Source organism: Ctenopharyngodon idella, chromosome 14 (genome assembly GCF_019924925.1).
Source record: "Ctenopharyngodon idella isolate HZGC_01 chromosome 14, HZGC01, whole genome shotgun sequence".
NCBI lineage: Eukaryota > Metazoa > Chordata > Actinopteri > Cypriniformes > Xenocyprididae > Ctenopharyngodon > Ctenopharyngodon idella.
Genome location: NC_067233.1, coordinates 22,113,817 through 22,141,368, shown reverse-complemented (window position 1 = coordinate 22,141,368; position 27,552 = coordinate 22,113,817). Strand labels below are relative to the sequence as shown.

Sequence of the window (27,552 nt, the reverse complement as noted above, 5' to 3'; positions counted from 1 at the left end):
AAACGCAAATTGTTTTAGTCTAGTTAAGCATGTTCGTAGATGTATAAAATTAATTTTCCAAAAGCTTAGGCGTCACGTTAGTCATCCATCTTCTAAAAATGATATTGAAACCTGCCCATAAATCACTACAGGCGACGCTTTCAAACATGACAACTTTTTTCTTGTAACAAGACAGTTACAAGATCCTCATTTCAACCAGGAAATGCAAGACAAAGAAAATGAAAGTCGTTCAGCTTTAGCATTAATCATTATTATTTCTCAACATACAAAAAGCGTGTACAGTCACAGTCTGAGCAGAGTTTGGTAACAGACCAGAAGATGCTTTGGCAAGAAAAGCTTCTGACTACACCTGAAGCATGTCAGTTATGTATTTGCTTTAATAAATGACACTTTTGACCGCTGAAAAAAAAAAAACTCTACTCTAAAACATGAGTATGACTGGTATGATTTGCTGCCAAACTCCCACAGCCCATTTCATTCACTGTAAGGTAACTGTACAGCTCACTCTGAGAGCGTTTAAGCATATGGCTACTTGGAGTTTTATGCCGTTCGGACTTGCAAGCACTGCTGTTAAAGCGTGGCTGTGCACACGCGCACACTCATACAAAGATAAAGAGTCTATCATGTCTCAGTATTTCTTCCTCCTCCCTCTAAGCAAGTGTCCAGGTCTGTGCTTCTCCTCAGGGGTCACTGGGCTCCATGTCGGGCTGCTGGGAGGAAGGAGGAGGCGGGTCAGAAGAGGAGGGGATGGGGTCACCTGAGCCGTACGTGTTCTGGAGAGAGCGGGACACGTAATTCCAGTATTCCCTTCTTATGGTGTCCTTCTCCTCGGCCAGGAACTTACAGAGCTAAAAAACACGAACAGGTGTGAGAGTGTGAGCAGCACAAAATCAAGGCTTTTTATTATAGAGATGTATCAGGACACTATGCATGCTGGAAACCAAGATTCTGATGAGAAGATTCAAAACAAATGGAATTTAAACTAAGGCATTGAGTGAACACTGTACATATTTCAGACTGTGTAAAACAACAGGGGAGTAGAAGTCTAAATGCAGCTCTGACATTTTCCCACGTAACGAGCGCCTGCGTACAGCAGTGAGACCGCCGGCTCCCTCTGAGCAGCAGTAAAAGCCAGTTCAGACCTTATGAAAGGAAATCTGCTGGTTACGCTCATCAATATTCTGCACTTCACAGTCTCATGGAAAGGTCAGCGTTCTCTAGCTCGACCTGATAAGGAATTCTCCAGAAACATGAGCAGAATCCTTTCTAGAACCTTTCAGGAATTGTGAAGCTTCCACTATAGATTCACTCAGAAGTTGAACCATTCTAGAACTGTAGAAACCATCATAAACATTCTAGAACCGTGTGAGGTTTCCACAGTAGAACCCCTCAGAACCATTTTAGAACTATTCCGAGGGTTCCACTCACAAATATTCTATAACTGTGAGATTTCCACAGTAGAACCCATCAGAACCATTTTATAACTATGCGAGGGTTCCACTATAGAACCCCTCAGATCCATTTTAGAACTATTCTGAGGGTTCCACTATAGAAACCATCACAAATATTCTATAACTGCACAAGGGTTCCACAGAAGAACCCCTCATAACCATATTAGAAATATTGTAAAAGTCTTACTGTAGAAACCATCACAACTATGTGGGGGTTCCACTATAGAACCCCTTCAGAACCATTTTAGAACTATTCTGAGGGTTCCAATCACAATTATTCTATAACTATGTGAGGGCTCCACTACCATCAAATATTCAATAACTATGTGGGGGTTCCACTATAGAACACATCAGAACCTTTCTAGAACTATTTTGAGGGCTCCACTATAGAAACCATCACAAATATTCTAGAACTGTGTGATGGTTCCACAGAGGAACTCCTCAGAACCATTTTATAACTATTGTAAAAGCTTCACTGTAGAAACCATCACAAGTATTCTATAACTATGTGAGCGTTCCACTATAGAACCCCTTCAGAACCATTTTAGAACTATTCCGAGGGTTCCACTATAGAAACCATCACAAGTATTCTATAACTGTGTGAGGGTTCCACTATAGAACCCATCAGAACCATTCTAGAACTGTTCTGAGGATTCTACTGTAGAAACCATCACAAATATTCTAGAACTGTGTGACGGTTCCACAGAAGAACCCCTCGAAACCATTTTAGAACTTGTGTGAAGGTTCCACAGTAGAAACCCTCAGAACCATTTTAGAACTATTGTAAAAGTTTCACTGTAGAAACCATCACAAATATTCTAGAACTATGTGAGGGTTCCACTATAAAACCCCTCAGAACCATTTTAGAACTATTCTGAGGGTTCCACTATAGAAACCATCACAAATATTCTAGAACTGTGTGAGGGTTCCACTATAGAACCCCTCAGAACCATTTTAGAGCTATTCTGAGGGTCCCACTATAGAAACCATCACAAATATTATAGAATTGTGTGACAGTTCCACATATAAACCAATCAGAACTATTGTAAAAAATTTCACGGTAGAAACCATCACAAATATTTTATAGCCTAACTACGTGAGGGTTCCACTATAGAACCCCTCAGAACCATTCTAGAACTACTGTAAAAGCTTCACTGTAGAAACCATCACAAATATTCTAGAACTGTGTGAGGGTTCCGCTATAGAACCATTCTATAACGGTTGTGAGGGTTCTACCGTGGAAACAATCACAAATATTCTAGAACTGTGTGACAGTTCCACAAAAGAACCATTCTGTTTGAGGGTTACATCAAATAATCATTTAGATTTTTTCTAGAACTGTGCGAGTGTTCCATACTGCAAGCCTTCGGGAATATTCTAGAACCATTTGAGGGTTACATCAAATAATCATTTAGAACCATTCTAGAACCATGTGAGAGTTCCAATGTACAATTCTTTAGAATCATGAAGAATCCTTTCTACATCCACTCTACAACTGTGAGGACTTTATGATAGATTTTGTTCTGTTCTCCAATCTAGAACTGAGTGTTCCAAAATAAAATTGGTTCTACAATCATGTGAGGACTCGGTAAGAGAATACAATCAGTTCTAGAACTATGCAATTCATTGAATACCATCCACTCCACATTACTATAAAGTTTAATTTTTGTCTTGGCATAGAAGAACTATCCATTTCATATCCGTGGACATTCTTCCTCTGAACACTTTCATATTCCTCATCTCATATGCTTGTGAGTCTGACTGCAGCTGAAAGGTTGAACCAGCTTTTTTTTTTAAACACATACACATGCACATGGCCTCAATTTCAAAACAGAAAATCATTTTCAACTCCATCATCATCATCATGGCGGCTCAGGATGAGAAACCCACAGCAAAGAAATCTCATTAACCTCAATGCAGACAACATCCGCACATTTGCAGAGGAAAACACAAGGCCTGTCACGGAGAAATACTCAAGAGACGAATAATACTTTCTCTGTTCCGACTTTCCTTTCTTCATGGTGCAGACAAGCTCTTTGACGTGCGGAGACAGGCATGTAATGTTTTATATGCATTTAGTTTACTGAAATGGAACCATAGATCAATAATTAATTAACATCTATTAAAGTTGTGTTGAGTTAATATTTAAAGACCAGGGCTTTCAGCTAAAGACAGAATTCCAAAAGTCTCTAATTACCTTAATCATTGGACATGGATGATGTCTAGTGTTTTGTACGAACCACCAAACTGTGAAATATTCAACAGATTCTATGAAATATAGATATCCGTGAGTGAACCTGAATGCTACAAGAGATGAAACATAATCACTACACTCTAAGAAGTAATTCAGGGGACCTGTTAACTTAAATAAACGCATGGTTGCAAGTTAAAAATTCTAATTTATAGCTTTAATTAAACCTTTTAACATTTTGCTGAGTTCTGTTGACATAATACTGGTGATCATTACATAAGCTTATCGATTCGTCTGTAATTTAAACTCAAATTTAAATATTGAATTAAAAAAAATTAAAGTTGTAGTAACGTAATTAAATTGCCCTGATAACTTTGGAAATTAGGCAGTGGATTTCTAGTTCCCAGCATGCTTTGCATAGGACTGGATAAGGAGAATAAACGTTGAAATGAAGTATTAATTTATTTGTTTTAAGTGAAGGGAAAGACCTGTTAGTGTTTAATGCTTAATTTTTTTGAGTAATCAACTTAAAAATTTGTGTTTATACTACAAATTAAGTTCCTCTAACTCAGTGTAGCTTGTTGGTGGAACGTAAATTCACTCGAAGTTGTCATATCTCAAAAAAAATTGATAAACTGTTGCGTTAATTTTGTTTGTTGAGCCGACATTATTTTTTAGAGTGTACGCCAACGGAAAAAACGACATATTCTTTATGAAAACGCTTTACATGTGATATAGGCTAATGAAATATTTATGATGAAAAAATCATTTCTTATAGTAATGTTGCACTCAGGCACATTATGTACATTTTGCAACAGCAGTTTTGCATCAATGATGATCTTTGATGATTATTCAACGATAAAGCAGTGGCTACACACACAAAATGGTAACTTCACAGCAAGCAAGTTTACATGCACATGTAAACACTGCCCTTGTTTTTGGTATGTGTGAAGTCACAGCTCACCTCCAAGGCCTTGTTGAGTGCCTCACGCTGGTCATGGCTGGAGTTGTTGGTCTCCAGAGCGTCTTCATAGAGGTCGACCAGGAAGGCGGCGAGATATGGAGAACTGCACGAGTCCCGAAGCTCTGTCACCTGCTCCAGCAGTCCAGGATACGAGGACAGACCACCATCCTGTAGGATCCTGAGTCACAGAACCGACACATACATCATGATGCTCTGAGATAAACAAATCAAAATAAACATGCAATGTTTAAAGTCATGCAAAAAATGGTATTTATGCATTTCCAATATGAGCAATAGTAATGCTTGCCTTGGCAAATACTATTAATGATCCATGTTGTGCTTTGTCCATATATTTTTACATTCATTCAGACTCTTAAGTGAAAACTGTTTATATTTTTCTGTTAATGGTGATCATCTGCCATCTGCTGGTTGTATGTATGAAAGAGAAATCAGATGACTTTGCAGCACTCACCCTTTTAAATAGTTCCAAGCGCTCTCGTTGTGAGGAGCTTTCTTTATTTGTTTCAGTGTGTACCTAAAGACAGAGAGAGGCGTTGCATGGTTTTAATTGGCCATTTTTACGTACCAGTAACAAATAATAGTCTTTACATGTGAATTCTGCAGAAATTGTTGTTTTAAAAGCAGGTGGAAGCAAATAAACATTCACACTTTGCAGTATTTGTTTGGAGAGTAACCACACTTGTGTCTTCTTCAAACAAGCAGCTTTAAGTGATTCATATGACTCTAATGATCCGATTTATTTTATATAAATCTTTGTAAATGTAAATGAAAGGCATTATAAAGTGTTAATGATGGTATACAGTGAAAAATATACATAGATTTCCTTTTGAACAATGGACGAAATCAGTTTAAACTTTTCATTATTGTAATTTTTTAGTTAAGAACCAAAACAAAAATGATTTGTGATCATTGGTATTTTTGCACAAGAATCTTTGAGCAAAAACCTCTGGTTTGGTAGTGTCAATGAATAAGACTCACTGCACTTCTCTGTCGAGGATGACAGGGTCGGAGTATCCGCTGGTGTGGCTGATGACGAAGTGTCTCTGATTCCATGCAGAGTTATTCCTCACGTCCTCCTCTAACAGTTCCTCCACATACTCCAGCTCTCCGTCCCACAGCTTATACTCCTGTGACACACAGAGACAGACCATGAACAGATGCAGATCAGCAAACAGTTTACACGCCACACCGAGGCTGTGAATCTGTACCTGGATGACCCACTGTCTGTGCTGCCACGCGTGGTAGTTCTTGGCATCTTGACTGAGAATTTCTGCTACAAACTGCAGCTCATCCGACGGGTCGTTCAGCCACTCCACCACCATCCGCCTGTGATGCCTGAAGATTTGCACAAATAGTTTAATAAATAATCATTATTCTCCATTGTTGCAGCTCCTCTCTTTCCAGTCTGTCAGTAACGCTGTTTAGTTCCTGTCTCTATGAAGCCCCTCCTTGTGAAAAGCACAATGTGCTCTGATTGGTCAGCTGGAGCAGTGTGTTATGATTGGTCATTTGGGAAATGTCCCGCCCCTAACGCTGCATTCACACAGGGCGTCGGCCTTAACGCTTCTCGTTTACTTTGATTGGGTGACGTCATGTGTTGCCCAACTGAATTGTGGGTTCCGTCGCGTCGCTTCACTCGCGTTGCAAGCGGTAGAAGTTGAACATTTTTCAACTTTTTAAGCGCCAACGCAGGCGTCAGCCAATCAGATCACCTTATACAAACACTCTAGAGCAGTCGCTAGCCAACTGCGTTCATGCAACTCCGGAAAGTAATGTGATTGGCTGTTATCACTACAACAGTCGCGTCAACACAAGCTTCAGACACGCCTTCCGTCAAGCGTTAATGCTGACGCCCCGTATGAATGCAGCGTTACCATAACCGCCAGTTTCAACACACTACTAACTAACTCAACCAGGCCCCGCCCCTTTATTCTGAGTCTGAATTATTTAAATGAGGAATATTGTGAAGAAATCTCTACAATGGAGGCTTCAAACTCATTTGTACATACAGGCTGAGATGGACTTACCAGACTTGGTAGTTCTTAGGCTGATCTTCTATGATGGCTGTGATATACTTCATCTCTTCTCTCAGGTCTTTATCTAGAGCCTGCAGTAAAACTCTTCTGTAGTGCCTACAGACATCAAAAGTCACACTTTAATGCAGGTTTCTTGCACTTGCTTTGTAGCTTTTTACAGACCAAAGCAACCAGATGTTTAAATCTGCAACCCAGTGCAGACTGAGAGATAGTGTGTGTGTTATGCACATACTTTTATTGAACAAAGGATGCATTAAACTGATTAAAAGTGACATTTATAATGTTGAAAAAGATTCTATTTTAAATAAATGCTGTTCTTTTGTACTTTCTATTAATCAAAGACTCCTTTTTTCAAAAATATGAACCGTTTTCAACATTGATAATAATAATAAATGTTTCTTGAGCAGCAAATCAGATATTAGAATGATTTCTGAAGGATCATGTGACACTGAAGACTGGAGTAATGATGCTGAAAATTCAGCTTTGATCACAGGAATAAATTACACTTTACTATATATTCACATAGAAAACAGCTATTTTAAATTGTAATAATATTTTACAATTTTTACTGTAACATATTCACATTTATAAGCTGATTTAATTATCAGTTATCTCACCATACTGTGTAATTGGCGGCGTTGAGCTCGATGGCTTCAGCGGTCAGTGCAAACGCTCGGTCGCTCTTCTCATCGTTCTTCAGAAGCGCTCTGAACATGTCAAACACGTCTGTGACTGCAGATGACAGACAAACATTAAACATTTGCATTAATAAATGAGCAACTAATAGCATACAGTAAGTCATTAACCTGAATAAACCCAATGACAGCATGATCGGGTCGTGTATCACACAAAATTGGTTTATTTTGTGATAATTACGGCTAACATCCCATTAATCATCACATGACTACTTAAATGGGCATGTAATAGAACAATGGACATAAATTGAGATTATTCTATTATGTGAGAAGAGAAAAAGTGTGAGACATGAAAGTGATGAGGAATCAATGGCCTGAGACTGATAATGTGTGATACTAAAAATAGAGCAGTTTTTGGTTCAAGCTTCATTGAATAAAAGGTACTTACATTTCTCTGAATAAGCGATCTTCACCACAGGGTTCGGTCCATCATCTTGAGGAACGGGTTCAAGATCGGCCCACTCTTTTCTGTCCCTAAAGGAACAAAACAAGCACATTATATGACAGTTTACAGACTTGCTAGTTAAAGGGCCCGTTCATTTCACCAAGACTCAAATGGACCTCTTTTGAATTAATAAAGCCAAAGAAGTGATTCAGTTTGTATTTTGAATGTGATATGACTCTATATGACATTTATTTTGAATCAGCTGCCATCAAGAATAATATCAATGGAAACCAACGTTGTTTGTTTTCATCTGGATTAAAGTCACCATGAAATGAAAACTGACAGTTCTTGTTTTTTTATGGAATATTGCAATGTTTATTATGATTTATCGGTGCACATCATTATTTTAAATTCATGTTCCTCGTAATCTTGAATCAGAATATCTTCTCCTCCCTCTTGCAGCATCTCTTCTCTTCTCTGATGATGAGGGCGGGGCAACCTGTCACTCACATGAGATCCACCAACAGCCAACCACAACCATCCAATCAATTCCTCACAGACAAAATCAAGCCCCGCCCTACATTTGTTCTTGTTCCAGAAGCTGTTTCGCTCAGATGTACATCACAATACGGATAAAATCCATTTCATGACAACTAAGGCTCTTTTAATCCTACCCATTTATTTTGATTCAGTTCATATTAAACGTCATGATTCTCTTCCGCAAGTTTTATTCAGAATCAGGCAGAAATCAAGAGAAGTGACAAAGAACATCATGGCGGTCACAGAGTGTCAATAGAATGAATCAATAAAGAAAACGGTTCATTTGAATCTCTTCATTCTCAAACTTCTGACAGGTGTATTTAGTTAATTTGAATCAAAAAATGGGTAAAGTGAACATCAAACAAGTTTCAGCATTAAAAAAAAAAACTTCTTTAGGCTCAATTTCATGGATTCATCTTGTGTGAATCACTCAGAATAGATGAATCAATTATGAGAAAATTCCTTTTAGTTTTGAAAACACCTACTGTAAATCAGGATTAAACAGACTCTAATAGTCCTGATCTGGATTAAAAAGACTCCTTTAGCCCAGGATTACAAAGACTCTTCATTCAGATCATGTGAATCACTCAAAAAAAAAAAAAAAAAAAAAAAAAAAAGAGAGAAATGAAAGTGGCCATAACAAAACATCTGTGGGTGATCAAAAAGCCTACTTATTGATTAAATCCTGCTCAATTCTCTTAATTCAGTTCAAATGAATCATTCTGACGTATTGATTCAGTTCAAGTAAATATGAATCACTCTGAAGTGACATAAGAACACATCTTTAGTGGTTATTACACTATTTACATAATGTTGCTCACGAGTTTGCATACCATTTTAAATCAGATCTTTTATAAGCTGATTCAGTTCATGTGAATCACTCATAAACATAACTAATACAGCCTCCTGTACACTGGTGCTTTAACGAATTAGATGTAATAGAAAACGTCATTAAAAGCTGACGTTCAACATAATAAACTGGAGAATAAATAAATTAAACATCTGTAACTGAAGTGATTCGCCGCACACACACACACACACACACACACACTCATTCAGTTATCATGCTAAGCTAGTTGCTAACCTCACCTGTAGAAGACATAACCTCCTTTAACAGGCTCCTCATATTCCATCTCCGCCTCCTCCACCGTGTTCTCCTCTTCTACTCCGTCCTCCTCCAAATTCTCCACCAAGGAGTTGGACATTTCTTCAACAGAAGACATTGTAGAAACTGCACCTTGCTAACTGTGCAGATGGCTATAGAGCTGACAGATGCGTGAAGACAGAGACACGCCTGATTCAGAACGCTTTCAAAATAAAAGTCTCGAAGATTTCCGAGCTTTTGCTAATCATAATTATGGCATTAAAAGTCGTTATGACATACTAAGTGATATTTATAAGATGAAAAGTCAGAATTATTGCGTTAAAATTCATAATTATGACATAAAAGTCACAATTTTGACTTTTTTATATCCCAACTGTGACATAAAAAGTCAAAATTACGATTTAGCATGTCATCATTTCGGGTTTTTGTCATGATTTTGATTTATAATGTCGTAATTGTGACTTGGTATAGAATTTCGACTTCTTAATCTAATAATTTCGACTTTTATCTTATAGTTATGACTTAAGTCATAATTTCACCTTTTTTAAGAAAAGGGCTAATATTATAGAATATTTTAAAACAATGTTGTACAATATATTTTGAATTATATATATATATATATATATATATATATATATATATATATATATATATATAATTATCTAACATAACTATTGATATATAATAATGCAACACAAACCATATAAATATTTTTATGTGATCAAACTCAGTAACAAATGCTCATCACTGGTCCATTTTATTTACATCATTTCTATTTATAAACATGCATATCTAGTAGGGCTCATCATGACAGTGCTTCAAAATAATTCTAATGAATTGTTTTAATTTGTTATTTTAATGCAATTTAACAAAGTATATAAAAGCAGCAATGAGACCATTCTGGATGTTTATTTTTTTTATTATTATTTATAATAATAATTTTATTAATAATAATAGATACATTGGTTTCTGTTAGTAAAAACTATCAAAAACAGTTAAACATACAAAATACATACTCATATAAAGACGTGGGATATTTTTCTAATCACAGAGCACCCGTTAAGGCCTTTTAACAGCAAGTGCCATTGCTTGAAAAGTGTTCTCTAGGGCTGAAGTACTACTGTTTGCCGTTGCCATTGATGGGAAGTTTCTTGAAGTCGTCACACTCCAGCAGGGCTTTGACTTTGGGCCGCGCAGCGATCTTATCCACATAGCTCTTGAGCTCTGGGAAGGAGTCCAGAGAGGTGGAGCAAAGGACTTTAAAATTCAGCAGAAGGTCGAACAGGTTGTAGTCCGCAAATGAGATCTGTGAGGAGACACAAAACGTAGATGGGGAACAGAATTTACCAAGTACTAAATTACATCGATTACTCTTCTAGTATTTCTTCTGGATGTCTCACCTGATCACCAACTAGGAATCCAGATTTGTTTTTGGCCAGAGCGGTTTCAAATGGTTTGAGCTGGTTGGACAGATCTTTGATGAATGCTTCTTTACCAGTCTCCTACAGATGAGGACAAAATAATACATTTATTCATGTACAGATGCTTTATCCAAAGCAACTTACAATATGTGAGATTTACAGTACTCACATATTCCTGGTAGATCATCTTAATATATTTTAGGCGCAGATCCTCAACTCCATCGTTCATCATGTCAATAAGAGAAGCCTCAGTGTCGTTTTTTCCATATGCACCTGAATGTGTAAAAGGATCAATTATATATGTATTACGGGAGTATTTCAGCAGTGTCGTGTAACCCAGTTACTCCTACTAGCCACTTTGGCAGGTTGAATTTATGTTTGAAGTGAACGTAAACAGTTGAGAAAGAAAACGCATGTGTAACAGTATAATGGATCCGTGCGTCAGCTCTTAAAGTGACAGCAGCCTAATAAACCTGCTGCCAAATTATGAGATGATATTAAAAATATCCATATGGCAGTTTTTCCCCATGGTACTGATGTCAAAATTGTGGTCAGTGAAAATGCTGTGTGGCTAATGACTTTGGAAAACCACTACACAGTGACTGCTGAACAAAAAAAGTTAATGTCAAACCTGGTGTCATTATAAAACAAACTTAAAGGTGCAATGTGTAAATTTTAGGAGGATGTACTGACAGAAAGGCAATATAATATACAATATACAACTATGTTTTCAGTGTTGTATAAAGACCTTACATAATGAACTGTTATGTTTTTATTACCTTAGAATGAGCCATTTCGATCTACATACACTGCAGGTCATCATTTTGCGCCAACATGTTTCTACAGAAGCCCTAAATGGACAAACTGCTCTACAGAGCACGTTTGCTTGACTAGCTACTCTCTGCTGTCTCAGACGACGACATCTTAGTCCTGTGTTGGCCACCGTAGCTTCTCTATATTGCAATTCGCAACCTCACCGCTAGATGCCGCTAAAGTTTACACACTGCAGCTTTAAGTAAGCTTGATTTTATTCAGATGCATTAAAGTGTTAAAAAAAACATGAGAGCGAGTAAATAAATGACAGAATTTTCATATTTGGGTAAGTAATTTTTTTTACCATGTTTGCGACCCAAATGCCTTAATATGGTGTTGGACTGATACAGGACCAGGTCACCATCCTGGAACTTGGGCAACTGTCCAAAGACCTAAAACAAATCAAATAACACTCTATCAATATACAGACCAAGGAATAACATTAAACCACATTAAAATATTTACATTTATAAAACAGTTCCAGTGCAAAATTCAAATATTAATTCTATATAAAAATCAAAACTCACACAGCTGGCTTTTATTTCACCCTTTCCCCACTCGTCAAGGGTCACCAGGTTCTCCTTCAGCTGCTGCTCTTTGTCTGCCAGCATAATCTTCAAGGCACCACATCTGCCTGTAAGGTGCACATGACACGGGGTCAGGGGGCGTTACTATAGCAACAGCATTCTACAATCATCTTAGAAGCTGCATCTTGTTCCGGAGGCTGCATCCTCCGGAGGTCACATTTGAAGGCTGCATACGTCATCAAGGATGTCTTATTTAAGAAAAGTAAACATAATAAAATTTGTTATTTCTCATGAGGTGTAAAATACTGTACTTTCTTTCTTTCTTACTTTGCAATCTTTTCTTAAATGAGACCGCCTCGATGATGGATGCAGCCTTCAAATGTGGACGCAGCTTTTGAAATGAGACGGAGCAAGTGTGTAATCACACGTATCAAAGTGCACATTCGACTCAATGATAATGCAAACACTGCTTTAGACGGTGTTTACGGACAATAAAGGAAACTCATTCATGATTCACGAGGAGCTGTGTTGTAATTTGCCAATTTATATGGAGTGCATGTGGGCTGAAGTTCACTGCCGTTCCTCTTTCCTTATCTAGGGCAATTGACTTCAGACAAATGTCTGATTGGACAACCAAGAGCTGGCCGGCCTCAGAGAACATACCAAAGATTATCAATGGAGCGAAGAATATTCAACTCTTCCTTCCCTGAACAGAGAGTGTACTCATGCAGTAAGCAAAATAATAGAATTAAATAATAAGCTATATTATAATGTATATATTTTCAAATATTGCTAAAGTTGCATGCAAATTCAATCAACTACTAAAATATAAGAGTTCTTTAATAGTTGCATATGGCTTGTGTTTCATGAAACTTGCACTTCTTTTGTTTGCAGCTCCAACAGTCTCAACTGAACCACGTCACGAAAACTTTTCCAGACTTTTCTGAAGGGTCAGACATGCATCATGTGACAAGATTAAAGAAACAGCAATTCATACAAACCTTTGAGTGCGAAGTATGTGAGTGTGTAGGGAGCCACTGCAAAAAAACGGAGAAAAACAGTTAAGAGAGGAAACTGCAGAACATGTGAAAGCAGCGTAAAAGGAAGTATACTAGTAGTGCTCCATTCACACCGCCCTTGTCTTTTTCCTCATGCACGAGCATTTGAGCATTATGTAACACTTGCACATTTGCGCACATATTATATACATACGATGAAAAAAGTCATGCAAAATGCTTGAAAATATGAATAACACATATTACAGTGCTAATGCAGCTCAGTTTTGATATGCATGCGCTGAATAGCTGTATATTATGTAATATCAGCTTAAGCTCTCTGAATATCTTAAGACACACTGACTGACTGCAACGACGCCGTGAATCATTTGTTGCAGCAGCGCAATGCAAATATTAGCAAGCAATGCATCCGACATATGGAGCATGATCATATGCACTTGAAGGTGAACACAAAAGTGCATGAGAGCTGTAAACAGTCATAAGGTACTTACTCGTGTAGTAGGAGGATAGAGTGCGGTTTGAAAGCTGTGTGCGCGAGCTGCTCCTGAAGTGCAGTGAACAGAAGTGCGCGCGCGAGGCTCCTTTTATAAGCCTTACGTTTTTTTTTGATGAGTCATGATGAGTCCCTGTTAGCACGCAAAGTGTGTTGTGGCTGCTTACAACTGCATTCATGACAACACTCTAATAAAAGAGAATGATTGACTTCCAGTGGGTCATTCATGTTGTAGTACCTGTAACTTTAACAATGAATATGCTTACGTTTGCTGTTTAAAGCTGCAGTCTGTAAGTTTTGCCTCTTTGTCTCCATCTCTGTTTGAAACCTGCATTTGCAGTTATTTGCGGAATTAGCATCTTTACGTGGGTTGTGCATCGACACGGCACCTCAGCGCGGATGAATCTAATGTTTGCTTTGGAATCACAGACTCTGCTTCTTGGAAGTATGACCAAAATAAGAATTTTCACCGGAAAATGTCATCTGAAGGAGTAAGTAACATGTCTGCCACTTTTGTTCTGACCAACTGAGAAAAAAAAACACAATAAATCGCGCTGTCAATGGTGATTAAATCTAATAATCACTTAGCTTGGATCACATCAAACCGTGCAGATTATTAATATTGTTATACTTTGTTCTCAAGTTAACAACATCAGCATTGCGTGACTATGTGTATTTAGTGTGTATTAGTGTTACCTGTAGATTTCAGCTTCTGTAGCCACTCCGCAGTCCAACGTCTTTTGCTTTTGTACACAAAGTTTTGCGAGGGAACGCAAACGCTTTAAAAAATATTTTTTCCTCCCATCCCAAATTTTTTTCCACCACCATGTCCCTTTAGGTGCTCCATATGGCTATCTAATAATCTCGACTTTTATCTTATAGTTATGACTATTTTTTTTTTTTTAAAAGGTAATATAAAATATTTTAAAACAATATATATAATACATATTTTAAATAATATACATAAATATCTAATATAACTATATTGATATATAATATGAAAATGTAATATAAAACATATAAATATTTTTATATGATCAACTCAGTAACAAATGCTCATCACTGGTCCATTTTATTTACATCATTTCGATTTATAAACATGCATATCTAGTAGGGCTCATCATGACAGTGCTTCAAAATAATTCTAATGAATTCTAATAAATTTGTTATTTTAATGCAATTTAAAACATGTTTTATATACAGGTATAGAGTTGTTCTATAACAAAGAATATATAAGCACCAATGAAACCATTCTGGATGTTTAAATTTGTTTTTATTTATAATAATAATAGTTGATACATTAGTTTTTGTTGGTAAAAACTATCAAAAAAAGTTAAACATACAAAATACATACTCATATAAAGACGTGGGATATTTTTCTAATCACAGAGCACCCGTTAAGGCCTTTTAACAGCAAGTGCCATTGCTTGATCAGTGTTCTCTAGGGCTGAAGTACTACTGTTTGCCGTTGCCATTGATGGGAAGTTTCTTGAAGTCGTCACACTCCAGCAGGGCTTTGACTTTGGGCCGCGCAGCGATCTTATCCACATAGCTCTTGAGCTCTGGGAAGGAGTCCAGAGAGGTGGAGCAAAGGACTTTAAAATTCAGCAGAAGGTCGAACAGGTTGTAGTCCGCAAATGAGATCTGTGAGGAGACACGAAACGTAGATGGGGAACAGAATTTACCAAGTACTAAATTACATCGATTACTCTTCTAGTATTTCTTCTGGATGTCTCACCTGATCACCAACTAGGAATCCAGATTTGTTTTTGGCCAGAACGGCTTCAAATGGTTTGAGCTGGTTGGACAGATTTTTGATGAACGCTTCTTTACCAGTCTCCTACAGATGAGGACAAAATAATACATTTATTCATTTATAGATGCTTTATCCAAAGCAACTTACAGTTGAGGAATATAAGTGATTCATCTTAAAGAGGCAATAAACATGAGAAGTGCTAGTAATACAAAAGTTTCAGCTATCATTCAGAATAGTACAAGTAGTAGAATATGGAGGGATTAACAATAATATCAATGTCTAGGGTCATATCACTGTAGAAACCATGCATTTGCTCTGAAATGGCTCAAAAGGCTGATTACTATCTGATTGATATCTGAATGTCTGTGAGATTTACAGTACTCACATATTCCTGGTAAATCAGCTTAATATATTTTAGGCGCAGATCCTCAACTCCATCGTTCATCATGTCAATAAGAGAAGCCTCACAGTCGTTTTTTCCATATGCACCTGAATGTGTAAAAGGATCAATTATAACAGTTCTGTACTACATACTGCATAGGATTTTAAAAAAAAAGACAGTATGCATCATGCAATAATAAAGATTTCAAACAGTAGTTTGCCATTGGTCCCCATTGACTTCCATAGTATTTTTTCTTTACTATGGCAGTCAATGGGGACCAACAACTGTTTGGTTGCAGACATTCTTCAAAATATCTCCCTTTATGTTCGGCACAAGAAAGAAATTAATAGAGGTTTGGAACAACGTGAGAGCGAGTAAATAAGGTGAGAATGTTCATTTTTTGGTCAACTATCTAACTTTTTTTTTTTTTTACCATGTTTGCGACCCAAATGCCTTAACATGGCATTGGACTGATACAGGACCAGGTCACCATCCTGGAACTTGGGCAACTGTCCAAAGACCTAAAACAAATCAAGTAACACACTATCAATATACAGACCAGGGAATTACATTAAACTGCATTAAACCATGCATAGATTATTTACATTTGCAACAGTTCCGGTGTAAAATTTAAAGGGTAAATCCTATATAAAAACAAAACTCACACAGCTGGCTTTTATTTCACCCTTTCCCCACTCGTCAAAGGTCACCAGGTGCTCCTTCAGCTGCTGCTCTTTGTCTGCCAGCATAATTTTCAAGGCACCACATCTGCCTGTAAGGTGCACATGACACGGGGTCAGGGGGCGTTACTATAGCAACAGTATTGTACAGTCATCTTAGTGTGTAATCATATGCATCAAAGTGCACATTAGACTCAGTGATAATGCAAACACTGCTTTAGACAAAGGAAACTCGTTCCACGATTCATGAGGAGCTGTGTTATGGAGTGCATGTGGGCTGAAGTTCACTGCCGTTCCTCCTCCCCTATCTAGGGCAAATGACTTCAGACAAATGTCTGATTGGACAACCAAAGATTATCAATGGAGCGGAGAATACTCAACTGTTCATTCTCTGAACAGAGAGTGTATTCATGCAGTTGTGCATCGTCTAGTAAAATAATAAATTTAAATAATAAGCTATGTTATAATATACATATATTTCAAATATTGCTAAAGTTGCATGCAAATTCAATCAACTACTAAAATATAAGAGTTCTTTAATAGTTGCATTTGGCTTGTGTTTCATGAAACTTGCACTTCTTTTGTTTGCAGCTCCAACAGTCTCAACTGAACCACGTCACGAAAACTTTTCCAGAATTTTCTGAAGGGTCAGACATGCATCATGTGACAAGATTAAAGAAACAGCAATTCATACAAACCTTTGACTGCGAAGTATGTGAGTGTGTAGGGAGCCACTGCAAAAAAAAAAAAACAAAAAAAACAGGAAAACAGTTAAGAGAGGAAACTGCAGAACATGTGAAAGCAGCGTAAAAGGAAGTAATCAGATGGAATGTACAGCAGCGATCGCAAAGGCAGATTTGCACGATATTGTTTACTGAATTGCATACTAGTAGTGCTCCATTCACACCGCCCTTGTCTTTTTCCTCATGCACGAGCATTTGAACATTACGTAACACTTTCCTCCATTCATTGTGGTCACATTTGCTCACATATATACATACGATGAAAAAAGTCATGCAAAATGAAAATAAGAATTAGCACATATGGCTCAGTATCGGCCGGCTCTGGTCACGTGAGCAGCACGTCGCACATTGACTATTTTAACAATGTTTTTACTACTTTTCTGGACACTGAGTGTGGTAAATTCATTGCTTTCAATGGAGGATAAAAAAAAAAAAACTAATCAAAAATATCTTAATTTTGTGTTCTGAAGGTCTTACGGGTGTGGAACAACATGAGTGTGAGTAATAAATGACAGAATTTTCATTTTTGGGTGAACTAACCCTTTAAGCTCTATGAATATCTTCAGACGCTGTGAATCATTTGTTGCAGCAGCGCAATGCAAATATTAGCAAGCAATGCATCTGACATATGGCAGATCTAAAGCATGATCATATGCACTTGAAGGTGAACACAAAAGTGAATGAGAGCTGTAAACAGTCATAAGGTACTTACTCGTGTAGTAGGATCGGGTGTGGTTTGTAGGCTGTGTGCTCCTGAAGTGCAGTGAACAGAAGTGTGCACGAGGGTCCTTTTATAAGCCTTAAGTTTTTTGATGAGTCATGCATGCGCCCTGTTAGCACGCAAAGTATGTTGTAGTCTACTGTATGTTGTATGTCTACTGCATTCATGATGACAACACTAATAAAAGAGTATGATTGATTGCAGTCATTCATGTTGTAGTACATGTAACTTTAAATATGATTAAGTTTAGTGTTTAAAGAAGCATTTTAGGAATATGCTCTGGCTGGAGCATCTGAACTTTATTAAATGTAACTTTTTAGAAATAAAGTGAGGGATTTAATTAATTATTGTATTATCATAATGTCTGTAATTATATCACACACAATGAAATGTCCTAGACAAATCAACTACCTCAAAATATTGCATGGACTTAGACCTTATAAAAGCACATGAACTTATAAGAACTATATTATATATTATATCTATAGATATAACTTGTAGAATTGTAGTTACTGGCATTTTCCTCATTTGGGATTGAATCTGGTTTATTATGGTTTAGTTTGCATGTCTTTTTCATAGTTTCGTAAGCCAAAGGAAAGAAAGAAAATGAGAAAAGGAAAGCCAACACAGTTCAGGTCAGATAAGTTTGTTTATTGTCGTTGCATGCCAAGTATTTTTGATTGCATTGGTCTGGTACAGAGTCAAGACTCCATCATCCATTTTAGACAGCTGGCCAAACAGCTTCAGGAAATGAGAGACAGAGATTTTTTTATTGCTTGCATTGAAGAGACTATCAGTGCTTCTCTTCATGATTTATCTCAGAGGAGCTTGTTACTCATCACACATGGGTAACAGCGTTCAGCACTGGAGATTACTTACTGTAACTAACCAGATGTAAACAAACCAGGGTTTGGCACTGTAGAGTTTGAAGCAGGAACGTCAAATGCAATGTTTAAAGTCATCATGAACTATTAATAATGGAATTTTGCAGTATTTATTATTAATGATTTATCCGTGCACATCATTCATTTTCCTCGTAATCTTGAATCAGAATATCTTCCCCTCCCTCTTGCATCAACATCTATTCTCTGATGTCGAGGACGGGGCAACCTGTCACTCACATGAGATCCACCAATAGCAAACCACAACCATCCAATCAATTCCCCACAGACAAAATCAAACCCCGCCCTACATTTGTTCTTGTTCCAGAAGCGTTTCACTCAGATATACGGCACAATATGAAAGAAAAGGCTGTCATGCAACCCAAACATAATCTATACATGTATCTGTTAAATCTGGCAGATATTCACTACTTGTCTGGGCTCATGCATGTATGTCCGCACACCTCCTGTCGTCAGTCAGTCGTTGGGATTGTTTTTGCTGTTGTTTCATAAAAACCGGTTCTTCCTGTTCAGTCCTCATTGTGGAGGTGAATACAGACATGTATGTAAAAGTGCAGAATCACCATTATGCACCAAGTTTAAAGACTAATGTATAAAGCACACAATCTAAATTGCGTAGACAGTGTAAAATGAAGATGTCTGGATGTAGGCCTTCAAGTTGATCCATTTACATGATCAGTGGGAAAAGAGTTCAGACATTATTTAAAGGGGTCCTATAATGCCTTTCTCCATCTTCATGTTTCTTTAGTGTGTAATGTTGCTGTTTGAGCTTGAAAAAGTCCCTCCAGCGGGAGTTCTTCTCTATATCAGCGTCAGTGTTTCTGAACTCCCTGAAAGTTTTCTTCACAATATTCCTCATTTAAATAATTCATACACAGAATAAAGGGGCGGGGCCTGGTTGAGTTAGTTAGTAGTGTGTTGAAACTGGCAGTTATGGTAAGGGGCGGGACATTTCCCTAATGACCAATCGCAACACACTGCTCCAGCCGACCAATCAGAGCACACTGTGCTTTTCAGAAGGAGGGGCTTCATAGAGACAGGAACTAAACAGAGCGTTACTGACAGACTGGGAAGAGAGGAGCTGAACAATGGAGAATATGAGGAAAATAATCAACATTCAAGCAGGAAAACCATAATCTTTATGAGGAGCTACAGCCATTAAATGTCACTTTATTTGAACAAAATGCATTGGAGTAAGTGTGTACATAAGTGTGAGCTGTGAGTTGCATGCACTTAAAAACTTAAATTTAACCTTAAGCCTTTTAAATTCACATGTGATTCGATCATAACTGTTGTGGATGTTTTAATAGGGGGCAAGGTCTTCAAGCAGTTCCTGGAGATATTTTGCTTTTCCTGACTCTGAAGTGAGGTAAAGTATAAAGTCATCATGTCACTTGCCAATGAAAGCAGTGGTTATGCAACAACATTTATCATGGAGAATTAACTCACATATTATTTTAGTATTTGGTCAATCGGGGATTCATCCAGATCAGGCCAAGCAGCTGTAAACCCATGCAGCACAGACAGAGACGTGCAAATAAAAAAGTGTAATAAATTATTGTATTATTGTATTGTATTGTTGGTATTTTTTTATTTATTTTTTTTTTTGCTTTTTTGCATTGTTCTGTAGTCTAAAATGCTGGGAGACAACCAACTTTTTGAGAAAAAGTACAAAAGGAAAGTAGAGACAGTTCAGGTCAAGTGGGGTTTTTGATTGTCATCTCACCTAGTTCACAGTCAAGTTTTGTTTCATCGTACTGGAACAGATTCAAGTCTCTCTATCCTAGTTTAGCTGGCCAAAAAGCTGTTTAACGACATACACAGAAGCGAGAGACAGAGGAGATGAAATCAAAACTTACAATTCTTGTTTTTTATGGAATATTGCAGTGTTTATTATAAGTGATCATTTTGTTAAATCATGTTCCTGGTAATCTTGAATCAGAATATCTTCCCCTCCCTCTTGCAGCTTCTCTTCTCTGATGGCGAGGGCGGGGCAACCTGTCACTCACATGAGATCCACCAATAGCAAACCACAACCATCCAATCAATTCCTCACAGACAAAATCAAGCCCCGCCCTACATTTGTTCAGTTTCATGATGAATTGAGGATTTGAGAGTCCATTAAAAATGCATATCTGTTGACCAATAATGATAATAATATTAGACGCATCCTGCTATGTAAGTGCATGAGAAAAATGTACTTTTCCAAATTAAATTCTAAACAATTTCCTAAGGCTTTCAAGCACAAATTGCACCATTTCCTGAAAATGACTCTTTTATATGTTTCCTCATGTCTTGCATTGTATTTTTATTAATATGATCTGTGTTAAATCATTAACACATTTATGCTAAGCTTTTCCCATAATGTTTTTCTGTCTCCTGTTGCTCTGGGAAACAGCTCTGAGCACAAGAGATTACTATTATTAGCTAACCCAGCATAAACAGACTAGGAGTATACGGTTACTGTAGTCTCAACATTTGGGAGCCAAATAAATATTAGGTATGATATTTCAAATATGTGCTTGCAATGCCTGTTTATGTTCACATTTATGGTCTTTAAATGAATTAGCTAAGAGGCATTATATCTAGGTCATCAGTCAATTATAATTTCACATGTCTATCCGGTTACTATGATTTCTGATTGTCTGCATGATTCATACGGCCTCAAATGGACACATTCACTCATACTTTAAAAATAAGATGGATGTGTTTGTGCACTTAACAACAAAATGCTCTATGGAGGAATGTTAAAAAAGTTAATATACTGTAAAATTCTGATTTGTTTTCTAGGCCTAAATTAGGGAGAACTTGCGAGTAGCATGCAAACTCTGCCCTGTTTGGCTTTAATCATTTTTAGCCTTTTCCTTTGTTCACTGTGACTTGCATGTTTCAACAGCGAAAGGAAAAACCAATGCAAACAATTCAATCTGTATGTAAATCTTCATCAGTGTTTGTGGCCGCGTTTGCAGTGATTAATCAAGAACTGGTTCTTCCAGTCACTAGAAGGGCAGAGTCACCCTAACACACCATATAGCAAACATACACGTGTACTGTAAGTGTATTTGCATTCGGCCACTGACTTCTGAAATGACTGTCATTTTCCAATGAATACACTAAAAAGTTATTGCTCTGCTCACCTGCAGATACAAGTTATCATGAAATCTAGTTCTCCATTTTCCACTTCTGATTTAAGGCATTGATATTCACAAGTTAGTAAGACTGAACAACATGACAAGACGTCAGGACATGACATGACAACTTTTACAAATGGACATACTTTTGCTGGTCTCTATTGACTTCCATAGTAAAGTAATAATAATAATAAAAAAAAATGCTGTGGAAGTCAATGGTGACCAACTGTTTGGTTACCAACAAATCAAATAAGTTCTTCATATAAAGTGATCATGTCTCTTCAGAAGACTTGGGTTAAACCGGTCGATTCATGGATTTATTATACGCTCTCTTCATGAATGTTTTGAAAGGTTTTGGGTAAATAGACTTTCAGTGGTATCAAAGTCATTTTCCTAATCTGTCTGTTTTGGATAAAAGTGTCAGTTAAATGATTAAGTGTAAATGTACATTTAAATATGGCTGACAAAAGTGGTCGTACACCAATACCTCTATACTTTCTATTTGACCAACTCTTTCAAAAGTACAGAGCCCCGCAAATGACATGCAGGAAAAAAGTACTAAATCATGCACCCGATTTATTATTTCGTTCACTTGATTTGCTAAATCTTGAGGACGATTTACTATTTCATTCCCTCGATTTATTAAATAATGAGGACGATTTACTATTTCGTTCCCTCGATTTGCTAAATCGTGAGGATGATTTATTATTTTGTTCCCTTGATTTGCTAAATCTTGGGCACGATTTACTATTTCATTCCCTCAATTTGCTAAATCTTGGGCACGATTTACTACAAACCCAATTCCAAAAAAGTTGGGACACTGTACAAATTGTGAATAAAAAAGGAATGCAATGATGTGGAAGTTTCAAATTTCAATATTTTATTCAGAATACAACATAGATGACATATCAAATGTTTAAACTGAGAAAATGTATCATTTTAAGGGAAAAATAAGTTGATTTTAAATTTCATGGCATCAACACATCTCAAAAAAGTTGGGACAAGGCCATGTTCACCACTGTGTGGCATCCCCTCTTCTTTTATAACAGTCTGCAAACGTCTGGGGACTGAGGAGACATGTTGCTCAAGTTTAGGAATAGGAATGTTGTCCCATTCTTGTCTAATACAGGCTTCTAGTTGCTCAACTGTCTTAGGTCTTCTTTGTCGCATCTTCCTCTTTATGATGCGCCAAATGTTTTCTATGGGTGAAAGATCTGGACTGCAGGCTGGCCATTTCAGTATCCGGATCCTTCTTCGACGCAGCCATGATTGATAATTGATGCAGTATGTGGTCTGGCATTGTCATGTTGGAAAATGCAAGGTCTTCCCTGAAAGAGACGACGTCTGGATGGGAGCATATGTTGTTCTAGAACTTGGATATACCTTTCAGCATTGATGGTGCCTTTCCAGATGTGTAAGCTGCCCATGCCACACGCACTCATGCAACCCCATACCATCAGAGATGCAGGCTTCTGAACTGAGCGCTGATAACAACTTGGGTTGTCCTTGTCCTCTTTAGTCCGAATGACATGGCGTCCCAGTTTTCCAAAAAGAACTTCAAATTTTGATTCGTCTGACCACAGAACAGTTTTCCACTTTGCCACAGTCCATTTTAAATGAGCCTTGGCCCAGAGAAAACGCCTGCGCTTCTGGATCATGTTTAGATATGGCTTCTTTTTTGACCTATAGAGTTTTAGCCGGCAACGGCGAATGGCACGGTGGATTGTGTTCACCGACAATGTTTTCTGGAAGTATTCCTGAGCCCATGTTGTGATTTCCATTACAGTAGCATTTCTGTATGTGATGCAGTGCCGTCTAAGGGCCCGAAGATCACGGGCATCCAGTATGGTTTTCCGGCCTTGACCCTTACGCACAGAGATTGTTCCAGATTCTCTGAATCTTTGGATGATATTATGCACTGTAGATGATGATAACTTCAAACTCTTTGCAATTTTTCTCTGAGAAACTCCTTTCTGATATTGCTCCACTATTTTTCGCCGCAGCATTGGGGGAATTGGTGATCCTCTGCCCATCTTGACTTCTGAGAGACACTGCCACTCTGAGAGGCTCTTTTTATACCCAATCATGTTGCCGAATTGACCTAATAAGTTGCAAATTGGTCCTCCAGCTGTTCCTTATATGTACATTTAACTTTTCCGGCCTCTTGTTGCTACCTGTCCCAACTTTTTTGGAATGTGTAGCTCTCATGAAATCCAAAATGAGCCAATATTTGGCATGACATTTCAAAATGTCTCACTTTCAACATTTGATATGTTATCTATATTCTATTGTGAATAAAATATAAGTTTATGAGATTTGTAAATGATTGCATTCCTTTTTTATTCACAATTTGTACAGTGTCCCAACTTTTTTGGAATCGGGTTTGTATTTCGTTCCCTCGATTTGCTAAATCTTGAGGACGATTTACTAATTAGTTCCCTTAATTTATAAATCGTGCGCACGATTTAGCCTTCTATTTTTTCCTGTATGTTATGTGTGGGGCTTCGTAAGTTAGTCTTCTGATTGACCTTCTAACTGGACAGCTCTATTCATGCATCAAAGGGTTAACAGAGGTCAGAAACAGACAAACATGAGCAATGACTATTATCAATGCCAGGTTCTAAGTATATTCTATAAGAAAAAGTATGTGCAATGAACGTCTCGACATCTCTATCTTTATTAATGCTCAGTAAAGACTGTCGTGTGATGTATAGAGAGGTTCATTTCGGCCCACACCCATGCATTCAGGCAGGAAAAATAGATGTTCATACATGCAAGGCTTCTTTCTTTCTTGTCTGTCGTCACTGTAGTCACAGCACTTGCAGAAAGCGTGCTTCAAACACTGAGATCAGATGACAAAACACCATTCAATACCCGGACTATCATGTTAACTGTGCTTTCAGGATCCTTGTGAAATATTTATATGCACATTGTTCGCTCCGTTTAAAATGAATGGACTTCAGTCATATTTAAAAGTGACGGCCAAACCTGACAATTTAGTTCTAAAACATTATTTACAGTATGTTGATGTTAACGTTATTTATTAAGTGGTTAATGTGATATTTACATTATACACTATAGTGCTGTGTTTCTTCCACACCCACACACATTAAACAAACCCTTTCCGAGGCTGAGCTGTTCAAAGTTCACTGGTCACAATGAAATGACAAAATCTTTCTGTGCAAGCATGCTAAACAAGATGAAGATATCACACAAAAGTATAGAAAACACTTAATTTTTAGGCTATATATAAGGGAGCCTGGGGCTAGCTGTCACAGTGTTACTCCAGTAACATTTCTCATTCCAGCTGAGGTGAGTTCATTTAAAAATGCCCAACAATTTGTACCTAAATATTTAATGAGCACCACAGAAAGGGAACCAATGTTAAACAAGGGCTGTAACATTAGTCTGGGTATTGAATGGTGTTTTGCAATCTGAGCTCAGTGCTTTTTGCCTGCATCTTTGTGAGGCCACAAAGGGGAAAAAAGGGGAAGGGGGAGCTTGTATATTTGAATGGTTGGGTGTGTCCTGAAGTACAATGTAGACAAAACATATACATCACAACTTGTAAAAGAAATGTGCTGATGTTCTATAGGATGGGTAACACTTCCACCAGCCTCTTCAGGACTTGCTGGTGTTGTGTGGTATAGTGGCATTAACGCTACAGACTTTATTTCAATGAAAAAGAAAGCTTGTCAGAAGTGGGATTCGAACCCACGCCTCCAGGGGAGACTACGACCTGAACGTAGCGCCTTAGACCGCTCGGCCATCCTGACATATGAGCTTTTGCAGTGTAGGTCTTTCACTGACTATGAAGATTTTCAATCGGCATATTAAAAAACTTTCTATGAGATTTGCAAGTTGCAAAAAGCGCGAACACTGACGGCTGCGACTGTGAGCCAGAAACAGTAAACACGCGTCATGCGTGCAGTCATTTCATAATAAAAGTCCCTGAGTTTATTTTGCAGAGCATAAATCAGTAAAGCTGCTTTGAAACGACACGGACTGTGAAAAGAGCAATTTAAATCAAATAAATTTAATTGACTTGACCTGACCTAAATAAAGATAGCATGAATTTGACATTGTTACGAAGCGTATGGCCTGCTAAAACATCTTGGAACAGCTTCTTCTAACGTGTTTCCTTAATGAAAACCGGGGACATTTCCTAGTTTAGAGGTAAAAATATCAGAATCAGAAATAGCTTTATTGCCACTGGAATTTACACAAGGAATTTAACTTGGTATTGAAGCTGTCAGTGCACACATAAAAATATAACAAAACATAAAATTGTTTTTAGAATAAATAAAAAATATATATAAAGACAGATAGATTTAGTTAGAATAAACAGGTACAGATAATGAACATATTTACAGTATTGTGAATAATATTATGAATAGATAGGACTAATACATTTTACGAAGATATTGCACTGAACAGTGGAGTATTGCACTTGGAGGGCATTTAACTGTTCAAGAGGGAAATAGCCTGTGGGGAAAAAAAACTTCCTGTGCCTAGATGTTCTGGAGACAAACCAAAACATATACAAACACAACCTAAAAATAAATGTGCTGATGTTCTGTAAGATTGGTAACAGTTCCATCAGCGTCTCCAGGACTTGCTGGTGTTGTGTGGTATAGTAGCATTATGTTACAGGATTTATTTCAATGAAGAAAAACTAAGCTTGTCAGAAGTGGGATTCGAACCCACGCCTCCAGGGGAGACTACGACCTGAACGTAGCGCCTTAGACCGCTCGGCCATCCTGACATACGAACTTAACTATAGCAAAATTAGGCCAGAAGTGACTAAAGATTTTTATAGTCGGTGTATTTATAAATACTTTCTATTCTTTGAGACTTGCAAGTTGCAACTGACGGCTGCGACTGTGAGCCAGAAGCGGAAATCACGTGCCATGCGTACATTCATTTCATAATAAAAGTCCCTGAGTTTATTTTATCATGCTTTAAAAAATAAAGCAGTTTTATATTCAGTAAAGCCGTTTTGAAACTTTTAATTATCTATTAATTAAAAAACGGGGAGAATGCATTTTATACGTTTTTGTATTGTAATTAATAATTATTATGATGTTTTAATGCAATTCACAAAAAAATCACACTATATGAAAAATAGTAAATAGTAACCACTGTAAATAGCAATAAGATAAAAACAATATTTTAACAAAATTCTGACTTTACAAAACACATTACAAAAATAAAACAAAATAAATTTGAGAACATATGATATAAGGAAAATGATATTTCATTGACATGAATGGAAACCTAATGGAAACCAGCTTGGTGGCCAGTTAAGACCAGCACACCAAATGTCTGATCTGTGGAGCTTTTTTGGGGGAACATTTAAAATGTTTAAGATTTAGGTCTACTGTTGTTTCAAATCTCCCTTTATTCATGAAATAACCCACCACAAGCTCTTCTTCTGCTGGCCTGGTCCACAAACATCATCCTGATGGCGCCACATCTGCCTGAAAAAAGCATGTGACGAGGTCAGGAGGGGTGTGATTGATTATAGCAACAGCCTTCTAAAACCATCTGGATGTGTTTTATCACATGAATGAAGCTAT

At 37.4% G+C, this 27,552-nt stretch overlaps 3 protein-coding genes, 1 long non-coding RNA gene and 2 other non-coding genes across 7 annotated transcripts; 1 reads left to right on the top strand and 5 right to left on the bottom strand.

Moving 5' to 3' along the window:
- Nucleotides 1-228: 228 nt before the first annotated feature.
- On the bottom strand, nucleotides 229-9,595 carry fnta (farnesyltransferase, CAAX box, alpha). Its single transcript, XM_051859812.1, has 9 exons — nucleotides 9,373-9,595; nucleotides 7,747-7,832; nucleotides 7,281-7,395; nucleotides 6,655-6,759; nucleotides 5,836-5,962; nucleotides 5,606-5,754; nucleotides 5,079-5,141; nucleotides 4,607-4,784; nucleotides 229-848 (listed from the first exon to the last, which is right to left on the bottom strand). Exons 1-9 carry the CDS (start codon nucleotides 9,504-9,506, stop codon nucleotides 681-683), a joined length of 1,125 nt encoding a protein of 374 aa, XP_051715772.1. The 5' UTR covers nucleotides 9,507-9,595; the 3' UTR covers nucleotides 229-680.
- A 691-nt stretch (nucleotides 9,596-10,286) lies between these two features.
- Nucleotides 10,287-17,981, bottom strand: LOC127494157 (glutathione S-transferase P). Of its 2 annotated transcripts, none has more exons than XM_051859815.1 (7): nucleotides 17,932-17,981; nucleotides 13,151-13,186; nucleotides 12,150-12,256; nucleotides 11,927-12,014; nucleotides 10,979-11,082; nucleotides 10,789-10,890; nucleotides 10,287-10,694 (listed from the first exon to the last, which is right to left on the bottom strand). In XM_051859815.1, coding segments are annotated over exons 1-7 (627 nt in total). In that variant the 5' UTR covers nucleotides 17,933-17,981; the 3' UTR covers nucleotides 10,287-10,505. The 2 variants fall into 2 exon arrangements, with proteins under 2 accessions (XP_051715775.1, XP_051715773.1); XM_051859813.1 differs by lacking the exon at nucleotides 17,932-17,981 and adding an exon at nucleotides 13,657-13,787.
- LOC127494158 (glutathione S-transferase P-like) lies at nucleotides 14,910-18,068 on the bottom strand. Its single transcript, XM_051859816.1, has 7 exons — nucleotides 17,932-18,068; nucleotides 17,175-17,210; nucleotides 16,462-16,568; nucleotides 16,230-16,317; nucleotides 15,800-15,903; nucleotides 15,397-15,498; nucleotides 14,910-15,302 (listed from the first exon to the last, which is right to left on the bottom strand). Coding segments are annotated over exons 1-7 (627 nt in total). The 5' UTR covers nucleotides 17,933-18,068; the 3' UTR covers nucleotides 14,910-15,113.
- A 133-nt stretch (nucleotides 18,069-18,201) lies between these two features.
- On the top strand, nucleotides 18,202-22,035 carry LOC127494159 (uncharacterized). The gene is made up of 3 exons (XR_007924811.1): nucleotides 18,202-20,035; nucleotides 20,153-20,211; nucleotides 20,809-22,035. It is a non-coding gene; the product is annotated as an uncharacterized LOC127494159 (long non-coding RNA).
- A 3,631-nt stretch (nucleotides 22,036-25,666) lies between these two features.
- trnal-cag (transfer RNA leucine (anticodon CAG)) lies at nucleotides 25,667-25,749 on the bottom strand. Its single transcript has one exon. It is a non-coding gene; the product is annotated as a tRNA-Leu (tRNA).
- A 906-nt stretch (nucleotides 25,750-26,655) lies between these two features.
- Nucleotides 26,656-26,738, bottom strand: trnal-cag (transfer RNA leucine (anticodon CAG)). The gene has a single exon. It is a non-coding gene; the product is annotated as a tRNA-Leu (tRNA).
- Nucleotides 26,739-27,552: the final 814 nt, after the last annotated feature.